Consider the following 12302-nt stretch of genomic DNA (forward strand, 5'->3'; position numbering starts at 1 on the left):
AAATGTCCGATTTTTCAAACAAGGCGTGGTCTTGATGACGTCACAAATGATGCACTTTGCCGCATCTTTCTACCGCGATTCCACGTTAAGATAATCTAGAAGCGAATTAAAATTGCGCTCTACGCTTGCTTTCAGCCATATCGTTGCCAATACACGTGAGTAATGATGCGAATTATTTTGCTCTGTGAATGGCAACACAGAATGGCATTTCATCATTTGTGATGTCATCGCACAGAAGCATAAACATTGAAAGCGCGCCGATTTAAATAATTTTTTTTTAAATTTAAACTTAAACAAATTATTTAAAAATTGGTCAGGTCCTATGTTTTTAAGCATGCTCTTTCAGAAAAAAATACTTTTAAATTTTGGAAACGACCTCATTATGAAGATCACAATTTTTGATAAACATTTTTTGAAGGGAAGAGAAAAATACCTTGCAAGCCTTAAAGGATGTGCTACATGTATATCTAAGCAGTAGAGAAGACGAGAACTAAAAACATTTTGGTCAAATAACTCTTACAGAAATTCTGTGACAACTGATGAAGTATACATCTCTGAAGTTCCATTTTTTCCAAGATATTTTGCCAAAAAACTACGGAGCTGTGAGCAATGAGCATTGGAAAAGCTCACTGCATCAAGTCAATCAAAAATTGCATCAAGATATATCTGCAATGAATCGCTGATGCCAAGCTCATTGAGCTCAGTTAATCCTCGCCAAATACTGCTGGTCTATTACAAGGTATGATCCTTCTTCGACATACAAGAAGCAATCGAAAATAAAGCGTTTACAGCAATAAGCTGAAAGCAACCGCTGCTTTCTTAAAAATAAACATTATTTAACGAAACAGGATCCATATAATTACATTTATTGCACAGATTTTTTTCTTTCTTTTTAAATTTACCTCCGTTTCAATAGGTGGTTGCTGTGCATTTTTTTCCCGTGGGCTTTTGTGTATCTTGAAAACTGGAGCTAATTAAAAAAAAAAATCATTTCCGTTATTTTTTTTTCAACCCAAAATTATCACGAGTTGACTAATTGAAACCAGAATGCAGAGAAAAGTCATTTTTGTAGCGTTGTGTTATTATTGTGTATAAAATTTGCGTTTTGTTCAAAACACAGAGGGAGGCAGAAATTTGATTTGGGACCGTGTACTATAAGTGAACAAAAAGGCAAATAAATATGTACATTACTGTGTCTGTGTATTGCAGATCTCGAATGTTTTTGCAGCTGAAGCATTATTTCGAAGTTCTGTGGGCAGCAAGTATAGGCAATTTCTTTTATCAACACTATTTTAAATATTACAGGATCTTGGTCTAGCATACTACAAACATGAGATATTCTCACATTTAAATATTTAACCAACCAAAAGAAACCACTTAAAAGTTGTCTTACCTGAAAGTATCCCATGACTATTAAAGAATCATTAATACGTAGTAGTGAACTCTGCGACAGTCTTGAAAATGCCAAATCCTGACTTAGTGGCGGCTAGGGGTATTTTTACAGTTTCATCTCCAAGGTTCAGTACACCTCCTTCGTAATGGAAATACACTCTAAAAGTGCCTGGTGGAGACCATTGCGATACGCTACGATGAACGTTTATTTCATCTTTTCGTCTTTCATTTCCTTCCACAGCTTGTTGATTCGGATTGACACAACAAACTACAGCTATTTCGAGCTAATCCGCGTTATGATACCTGGCAGAAAGAAGATTTAGAGAGGTTTTTTTTATTTCATTGTGTAAAAAGAATTTGCTATTTAAAGATTTATTTTTGACGGTAGTTTTGGACGTGTAAGCAAAAAAGAAACACGATACTCTGAGGAATGTATAACAAACTTCTGATTTATCCAGGTAATGGGAAACGAAAAATCCTCTTATACAGTAGAACCTCTCAATAAGGGACACTAAGGAGACCAGACATTTTGTCCCTTAAATAGAGGTGTCCCTTATTCGGAGGTGGATGAAATGATGCATGCCGTGTACTTAGTAGTATAATATCACAATAAACATTAACACTAAGACAATTAACCCTTATGATTAAATATTGAAAATGTTTGTTATATGCTAAATAAAATTCATAATTATTCAAATTTCTAAGTTTATATTATTTTATTAATTAAAATTTAATAAAAAATTTTTGTAATAGCAAAGTTTTGTAGCATGCAGAAATAATTTTGAAGTAATTCATTACATGTACTTGCTTTATGTTACGTAAATTACAATGTAATACTATGTGAATTACAATTAATGTCCAAATATTTTAAGTTTTAAATACAAAGCTAAGTAGTTGCTGTGCATTCTTCGTCGGCCCGGAACCTACTTGAATAAACTGTTGAGAGGGCAAATTATGCATGTTAATTTCAGCAAGTTTTTTTTTTTTTTTTACAATACATTACTTGTCTCTTTAACATGTGTTTATGTTAAACTTACCTCAATTACTTTTTAGAGGAAAGGGGAAACTTGAATTCCAGTAAACTCACTATTTCCTATGTCTAATGTATTCCATACATTATTTCTTGCTTTAGTTTTTTTGTTTTGTGACTGTCCCTTAAACAGAGTGTCCCTTAATTAGAGGTAAATACATAAAAGTCCCCATTTAAAGGGACTGAGACCAGAAAAAATGTCCCTTAAATAGAGGTGTCCCTTATTCGGAGGTGTCCCTTAATGGAGGTTCTACTGTATATAACAACCGATGATCGAGTAACCCGCGTGTTTCAACAATGAAACTCGCACCACGGCATGATAATTTGATAATATGTTTTAGTCATGTTTAACATGCTGGGAAAGGCTTTATCGTGACAAGGCTGAACTCGATCCGGTAACTTAAATATTTTATTGGTAAGACTGTCATTTCAGGGGAATAAGGAATCAAAAAAGTGGTTGAAAATTAACGCTATTAACTGGAGTTTAGGGTTAATCTACTGGAGTTAGGGTTACAATTTCAACTATCAAAATATCACTAAACAGGCAATGGCTTCGTTCAAATGTAGAAGCAATTTTCACCCGTCATACCTTGACGGGAGACTTTCTAGTTCTGAATAATAAAAGTCCAAGTTAAATTGTAATACACACTTTGAAATGCTAGGTGCACGATATGTGAAAAGCTAGATCTTACTTGATAATTTGTTACAACACGAAGTAAGATGCTGAACTCGTCTACTAATATTCGGCAGAATGAAGTTGCACAAAATTCTCAACGTACAATTACTGTCTTTATACAGTAAAACCCCTCCTAACGGACACCCATCAAAAGCGGACACCCCTAATATGCGGACAATTTTTAATTCCCCAGTTCCAATGCAAATAACATTATTAAGCCCCTGTCATGCGGACAACTCTCTATTGCGGAAAAAAATTGTCCCGTTAGTGTCCGCATTAGAACGATTTTACTGTATTCGTAATGTATTTATGTTTTAAGTTTAAGCAGGTTGGCAACGAGGAGAAAAACAAACCACGTAACTTGATATTGGAAATGATTAATTTAAAATTGTAAGAATCAGAATTTTTCGTAATAAAATCATGATGCAATACTCAACATGGTGTCAGCCGGTACTAGAAACAAAAAGGTTTAAAATGTGTTTTACAGAAATAAATAATTAAATTCACAGTTCTAATGTATCCATATCGCTGAGGCTTAACAACAGTTTTTGACGATTTTCTAACCGGATTTTCTGCGGATGCTTGCTGGACGTTTGCTTTATGAACTATTTTTTCTGGCGTGCTTGAATGTTCTTTATGTATTGCTTGATTTGTTTGTTCCCTTAGCCAAAGTCGAAGGATAAAAGTCTTCCACTGATCTTGTTTCTTAAGAATTATGCTGTTTTGATTTATCAGGACGAATGTAAATTGTAAAACCTATTTCTGCGATAAACTCCACCATCCTTCCCTTTAATAACATAAGACCGAGAGTTTTGATTAGATTGAATGACAGTTCCTTGCTTCCACGGCTCATTTGGCATTTTTCGAAATCAAACCTTCGCCTAATCATGCAGAATTGGCAACTCTTTTCCATCTCGGTTTGCATATTTATTTTGCGTTTTCTGTCGTTTCTTTAAAGATTCTTGTGCTTTCTTTAACTTGAAGCTTGAGCGCATTTTCTCTAGATGCGATGGTAAAAGGTATCTAAGTCGTCTACCCATCAACAATTCAGCGGGAGAGGGAAGATCAGAAGATGGTAGGGTTCTGTAGTCTAACAAGACCGTATATAAGTCTTTTCCATCTTGTGCTGCTTTTATCAGTGATTTTTTTTTATTGTTTGAATTGCTCTTTCAACCTGTCCACCGACCCTAGGAAAGTATGACGACGTGATCTGACGGTTTATGCTCCATTCCATGCAAAAACGTTTTACACACTCCGAGTCAAATGGCGGTCTCCCATCACTCACGAGCTCCTCTGGAATGCCATGTCTGGAGAAAATAGATTTAAAGATAGTAGTAAAGTTTTGTGCACTGTTATGCTTCACTGACTGCACTTCCACATATTTTGAAAAATAATGACTCAATAAAATATATTGTTGACCTTGCAAATGAAAAAAATCACTGCCCACTTTTTGCCATAGTCTTTCAGGTACTTCTTGCTCAATCTGAGTTTCTCATTGATTGTTACGTTGGCGATGCTGACAAATTTTACACTTGTTAATAAGGTTTTTTACATCAATATTCATGGAAGGCCAGTAAAAGTATTCTTTTGCCTTCATTTTACAAGCTACTACACCTCTGTGAGTTTAGTGCAAATTTAGTCTTTAAGATCTTGAAGCTTGTGGTACAACTAACTAACCGTTGACCGCGACAAATAATTCCTTCTTCTGTAGAGTATAACTCATCTCTACAATGCCAGTAAGGTTGGGCGAGTTTCTTAGTATTTCGTTTATCATCCCACCCATTTTTATATGATACAAAACATCTTGTAATTCATCATCATTTAAAGTAATTGTTGCAATATCTTTCCACTTGCTTGGTGAAGCCTGAGTTAGAGTATTTATTTTTACACTTGCTTCTGACTCTTCTTCATTTTCCAATTTTTTTTATTATTTAACCGAGCTTTGGAAAGTGTATGAGTAATAGTTTTCCTGGGACGTACTCAAGCTGGACATCATATCTGTTGAGCCTACGGAGCATTCGTTGCAGCCTAGGTGATATAGTATCATACTGCTTCTCTTTTAATGCAACCAATGGTTTGTGATTGGTTTCGACGATGACTGGTCTTCCATAAGTATATTAGTCAAAATGTTCTAAACCATAGATTACGGCAAGCATTTCATTTTCAATCTAGGCATATCGTTGTTGTGTCTCACTTAGTGATGCTGACCCATATGCTACTGTTCTGCTGTCTTGCAGCTGAACGGCTCCTAGTCAATTGCGACTTGCATCTACAGATACTGTCACAGCTTTGTTAGGTTTGATAGATGATAAGTGGCAACAGTGGTTGTAAGATCTTTTATAATATAATTACATTCAAAGATTAAAAAGACGGCAATGTAACTAGTGAACACACTGTCAATAAAATGTACATGAAAACTTAGCATCTGGCATTGTAAGAGTCGTTCGTAGAAAAATAAAATAAAAAGTTTGATTTTGTAGGTAGAGGCGTTATGGATTTTATTTAAACATCTTTTCTGTTGAACCTGGGGCTCAGAATCTTATATGTACGCATAAAAATGCACTCCTCTTTAATTTTCACAACGTTTGACGAAAATTATATCTTAAAACTAGCAGAGATTTCAGTGAAATTTTCGGTTGCTCTAACATTATGGATACATTTGAACTGTGAATTTAATTAATTATTTATTTTTGTAGAACACATTTTAAGCCTTTTTGTTTCCTTTAAAAGGGTCATGTAATGTATTTATGATTTAAGTTTAAGCAGGTTGGCAACAAGGAAACAAAACAAACCACGTAACTTGATATTGGAGATGATTAATTTAAAATTGTAAGAATCAGAATTGTTCGTAATAAAATCATGATGCAAAACTTAACAGTATTATAGTCAAGAAGAGCAGTGGCGGCCCGAACTCAAATTTTTGGGAGATTGGAAATTTTCTCAATTTGCCGAATAAAAATCCAAATTTTGCAAAATAAAGATAATTTTTCCGAATCATCCGACAAAATTAGGATATTCTTGGGAGGTCACAGTGACCTCACATCGGTGTGTCTCTGAAGAAGAGCTCCGATGTGATTTAGTGGTGACCATAGAGTTGATATAAGCACTAGAGAGCGTGCTCCTTTGTTCGAATGGTAGAAACTTGCTGTTACCATCGTGGCGGGGTTCCATACTTGGCGTCTTTTTCATCACATCATGGTAAAATTAAATTATGAGTTTTCTAAGTTTGAGTACTTTGATCGAAATTTAGACTGTTTCGTTCGCCAAATAGAAGTGATCAAAATCCCTTTTATGCGTGCATCTTGCGCACGCTCTAATTCTGTTTCGATTCTATGGTTGTGACACGCTCCTGAAGAATTCCTCATAATTCACAACCCTCGTCAACACTTGATCGTAGCCCAAGTATTCCTGGAAACTTCTCATTAGTGGTCTAAACTTTCTACCTTAACTTAATTTTACCTTAAACGTTCAACCAATGTTTTAATCACATGAGCTGTATTGAAATTTCAAGGTCAACAAAATCTTTAAACGGAAAAAAATCGTTTTAATTTCATTAGAAATAATGATAATAAAGTTATTTTACCTGCATTCCCTTTTTATTTCCTTTGCTGCCGGGACTGCTGCATCTGATGTTTTTTTTTTTTATTTTATCCACCATATCGATCTAGTTCCAGATACTGAACGAATAAAGAGAAAATATTCAGGAACAATATATTGAACACAAACACTTGTTGATCTCAAACTTAAAAAAAAAAAAAAAAATAAACCTAAATTTGCAGACATTGTTAATAATTTACACTGATAAATTACTGTTAGTATATCCAATGAAACAATACAAAAAGTAATCATTTACTGCTTCTATTGAATTGATAGAAAAAATAGAAAACATGATTTGTCACTTTATGGGTAAAATTTTGGCTGCGCTAGTGTTCTCCCCAAAAAAGTTCTCAATAAAAATAATAATTAAAAAAATATTCTCAAAGCTCTTTTTTTTTTATTTTGAGTTTACTTTTGAAGAACACTTGAAGAGTAGAATGAACACACCGCTTGCCTTCACTCACGACTTTCTTGTGTGTTGAGCACTTCAGCATTCACGAAGGAACTCCATTGTAGACTTGAAAGATTGGCCCGACGAGAGGGCCATGTCAACCTAGTCGGCAACTAGGAGCCCGGGCCTTATGGGAGGGGGGGGGGGGAGGCTCGGCTACATTGACGCAAAAAAAGAAAGAACGAAAAGGAAAGAAAAAAGGAAGAAAAGAAGAAAGAAAAAAAAGAAGAAAGAGGAAAAAAAGGGAGGGGGGGGGGGGCTCCGAATTAGGAGAATAATGCCGAAGCACAAAAGTCGTATCTGCACTTTTTATCAAAATTGAATTGACGATCACCAAGTTGTTCTTTGTAACACATTTTACCCGTATGAAATGTACTGTTACAAATCCTGTAAATAGTAATTATTGTAGTAACGTAACCTGTAAATAGTTTCCCGTAATGAATATACAACCCCTTAACATATGGCTAAAGTATACGACCCCCCTATTTCTTTTTTTGTTCATTGATAAAATTTGATAACGGTCTACTATTTTCCAGAAGCGTTTGGAATACTTGAGAGATTTCTTTCGATGTTTATAAAAGGGTTCCGCGTGATAAAAAGTTGAGTTTCGATTGAGATTTCGAACTGAGAGCGTATTTGCTCTGTTTATTGCGAGGGATTTCGCTATGTTGTTTTCGTATTTGGAAGTAAATACGTGTGTAAACGTTGAGTTTACGGTGTTGTGTGATAATTGCTTAATTGCTGATGAATAATTTAGCAGTTGTTGACGCTCTTTCCTGTACATAGTGTAAATAAATTTCCTGTATTTTTTAATCAAGAACTGTGTCATCCTTTCAAGAAAGTTGGAAGCCGCACCGAATCCGTTACAGTATAATGGTCATTTGTGAATGGGAAATATTTTTTTTTTTTCAATCTGAAAAAGTTGCATCTGTATCAAATACATTAAGTAACTCAGCTTTAAACAGTAATTTCTCTTTTATAACTCAGATGCAAATACTTTTGCGCTTAGCACGGCAGACTACGTAAAGATTAAGTAAAATTTACCCTTTTGAAATTTACTCTTATGGCACTTAAAATAGAATTAAATGTTTTCTAGTAAGCAGTTTTGATTTTTTTTTCTATTTTTCAAATTTCCCCCCACTTTTTCTTCTTTTCCCCCCTTCTCTTTTCTCCCTTTCCCTCCTTTTTTCTTCTTTCCCCTTTTTTTTTCTTTTTCTTCTTTTTGTTCTTTTTTTTGGGGGTTGGGAGGGGCTCTGTGACATAACTGATAAGGGGCCCACCTTGGCTCTCTGCAGCTCTGCCGAAAGATCCACCTAATTGCAGTGTTTTCTCCACAACCTATGCGTTATTTACGTAGTTATTTTGCATTTTAATAATATTTTAGCAAAAAGCATTTTTAATCATTTTTTATTTAACAGCAACCATCGATTTGAGAGAATGTACTTAATAATGTTTTTTAATGTTTTCTTTCAAAGAAACCACATAAATATTGAAATAATGAAAAATAGCTGAAATAGCTGGCAATAGAAAGAGCATAGTGAGACATTTTTTGGCACAAAAGTTATTTGCTCTTAATGCCCCCTGTTATCGCAATATAAGGTCTTAAAGAGTGCCGCAAGTGAAAGAATTGTGCCAAACTTAAAGACTTGGCGAGAAATTGAAAGAACCACGTGATTTCACAGTTTGCATGTGGCAGGACATCCATTTACAAAATGTGTAAAAGATGTCTTCCACTACTAACGGAAACGCGCTAAATTTGGCGACTTGTCTTAAAAGTTCGACAGGCTTTAAGATCTCATATTTCGATGCCGGGGACACAAGGGCAAATAATTTATGCGTCCAAGAACATGTGTTTCAATGCTCTTTCGACAACTACTAATTAAATTTGTTTTTCATTATTACACGATCGTATGGTATTTCGGCTAGCAACTGTTTGCATTATTTTTGCGCAAAAGAGCTACATGTTGCACTGAAATACTTTTTTTAATCGACGAGGATTCTTTAAATTTACAGAATTTGCAGTCAAATTGCCTTCTGGCAATTAATCTCACAAATTCGATGTTGATGTTTGGAAAAATAGATTTTTTTTTTTTAAATTCTTGAAGAACTTGATCTTAAATAGAAATCATTGATAATGCTTATAACAGGCATGTAAAACTTATTGGTTTCCTGTAGATTAAATGTTTCTTTGGGAGGATAGGAAAATCCCATAATTCACTTTGTCAACAAGTTTGCAATGAATTAAGCATAACAAGACTTTTACATGCAAGAGAAAAGGCTAATCTAAATGTTACTGGTGCATAACGAAAAGAAATCTTCGCATAAACGCAGAAAAGCTAATGAGAACTATTTTAAGCTACTAAATCTAGGATTAAATGACATTTGAATCAATGCCATTAATTCTTCATCATTTAGAACTTTGACTCCAAATTTGAATGGTAAATCCGTTTAAGGGATTTGTATTTAGCTATAGAGATTAAATATTTAAATGAAATATATCAATCGTTCATTAGCATTTCTTTTCCTTTCCTTTGAATCATTTCCGAATTATTTTGGTCTTAAATATCATTTTAGTATTTCTTGTTCATTTTTCATGCAAAAACGCGACGGTCGTTGAATGTAACATGCATTGGAACTGGGAAGCTGTGTTGTGCAATTAAGATTAGGATGTGAAGAGTCGAATCGCTATTTTCGAATAAACTATTTTTAGCAAATTATTTCATCATCAAATCAATGAAAAATGCATCAATGTAAAAAAAAAAGAAATAGGGGCTGTTCGAAAAGTCGTCGACATATTTAAAAAAATTATAGAAACGCAACAATCTTTCGTAATCATATGCGATTAGCGCCATAACATTTCACAGGTTCAAGACTATTGTGACATTGCAAGAAAAAAATGGCAATGGGGTTGTTTCCTTCAGTCAAAAGTAATACTTTTAGACTTTTAGTCACTAAAATTGATAGAATAAACCAAAAAAAAAAACCTGGACTCAGAATATATTTTTATTTTCCCCAACAGTTTTTTTTTTAATTTTTCTTTTTTAATGTCCGAATTTTCAAACAAGGCGTGGTCTTTGCGACGTTACAAATGATGTACTTTGGCGCATCTGTCTACCGCGTTTCCACGTCATGACAATCAAGAAGCGAATTAAATATTGCGCTCTACGCTTGCTATCAACCATATCGTTGCCAGTACTCGTGAGTAAAGATGCGAATTAAATATTGTGCTCCGTGAATGGCAACAATGAATGGCATTTCATCATTTGTGATGTCATCGGCAGAAGCCTAAACAATGAAAGCGCACCGATTAAAATAATTTTTTCAAAATATTAAATTTATAATTTTAAAAATGGTCAGATCCTATGTTTTTAAACATGCTCTTTCAGAAAAAAATACTTTTCAAATTTTTGGAAACGATTTCATTATACGTAATTGCTGTATCGTCTAAGTAAGAAAAAAAAGTCATGTGAGATGCTTAATCATTTTATAAGACAGAAAGCAATATCTTTCAATACAGTGGACGCCGGTTAATTGAATCAGTGATTAATTGAATCAACCGCTTTAATGAGTCAAATCGTTAAAAACAGAACAAAATCCAGCTTTATCGAATTAGCTGCTTTATTGAATCAGTCGCTTTATGAAATCAAAACCGTTTAGAACAAACGTGATTCATATGAGCGGCGACCACTGTACTAGAGTCGAATGTGTGCACCGTTTGTTGCTCAAACTACATCTAAACGGTACTAGGTTTAAATTCACCCCATGTCCACAAACGGTACACTTATTGAACTGTAGAAATGAAAGGTACTGCCTTCTGTTTCATAAAATGATTCAACACATTATATGATGTTACTATGACGATTCTGCAATTACTTTTTTTTGAGCAATCACAGTGCTTATTGTTCTCATTTGACTGTCCTTGACGTTACGCTGATTTTATTTCCACCCCCCGCGTCCCTCTGCAGTACTCCCGTCCACCGTCCTCTGCAGGCGTGGTTCCTCCGGTCCTGAGCAATGTCCCCCGAAATCCGCTTCTCCTGGTCGGTGGCGTCCATGTCCGACACACGCTGATACACACACATAAGCCCACACATGCACGCGCGTCTACACACACACAACTATACACACGTAACCGCAGAAGGGGCAGGTTTTGGGGGACAACAGCAGTTTCTAGAAACAATAACTTCAATGATTAGGATCCTGTCGTAACTCTTGACGGCGAAAAACATAGTTTGAATTAAAAATATCAGATTTCAAAGTAATTTTTCCTTTTTTTTCCTCTTTCTTTTCACGATGTCATAAAAAGTTCTTGAACCTGTGAAGCATTATGGCGCAATTGCATATTCATATTACAATTTGTTGCTTTTGTATGAATGTTTAAAATGTGTCAAGGACTTTGCGGACATCCCTTGCATGGTTAAATTCTTTAAAAAAACTATTAACGAATACCAGATAACAATTTCACCGTGTCAGCTTCAAACATAAAAACATGAAAACAAATGACTAATTTCAGAGGCAAAAATCAAAAATGAGTCACTACTGTACAAAAACTCAAGCGCAGCCAGAAATGATCTTCTGGTGGGTGAGACGTTACATAAACTAGACTGTATTAGGATTTGCAATATTATTTAAAACGAAGAGCTCCCAGAGGGGGGAGGTTGATTCCCCCGCTGTAGCACTAATTGCAAAAAAAAGAAAAAGAAAAAAAAACATTTTTAAGCTCTATCTAAAAGACCGAAAGCATTTTTAGTACAATCAACGGATCAAAGCGTTAAATTCTGAAATTGAACAAAACTTCAACTCTCAAAAAACACCTTCTTTGCACGATGTAAAAAAATATTGTACTAATGTGTTTTAACATGATTTAATATTCAGTAAAAATATGACAACGTGTATGCATGTACACATAAAAGCAGTTGAAATGAGGTAAAAAACGATTCGTTTCCTATCCACAATGTTTTTCCACAATGCGAAATTTCAACTTACGCGAAATCTCTTGGAACGCATCGCTCGCGTTTGTCGACACTCGACTGCATTTCAAAACAAATTGTATCACTTTTGTGTAAAAGAATATATCTATAGATAAAATATAGTTTGAAATTCATTCTCGCAGATTTTTCGAAATTCAATTTTTGAAAAAGCTTTCATGAAGGCTT

At 34.6% G+C, this 12302-nt stretch overlaps 1 protein-coding gene across 1 annotated transcript in view; it reads right to left on the reverse strand.

Moving 5' to 3' along the window:
* The window catches only part of LOC129216508 (uncharacterized), a 48205-nt gene extending 41428 nt beyond the window's left edge, over nucleotides 1–6777 (reverse strand). Inside the window, exons 1-2 of the mRNA XM_054850723.1 lie at nucleotides 6682–6777; nucleotides 1394–1695 (exon numbers count right to left, since the gene is read on the reverse strand). Of these exons, the coding sequence (XP_054706698.1) occupies nucleotides 1394–1408 (15 nt within the window). The 5' untranslated portion in view covers nucleotides 1409–1695; nucleotides 6682–6777. The remainder of the gene's footprint in view (nucleotides 1–1393; nucleotides 1696–6681) is intronic.
* Nucleotides 6778–12302: the final 5525 nt, after the last annotated feature.

The sequence above is a fragment of the Uloborus diversus genome, chromosome 2, assembly GCF_026930045.1.
Source record: "Uloborus diversus isolate 005 chromosome 2, Udiv.v.3.1, whole genome shotgun sequence".
NCBI classification, from domain to species: Eukaryota; Metazoa; Arthropoda; class Arachnida; order Araneae; family Uloboridae; genus Uloborus; species Uloborus diversus.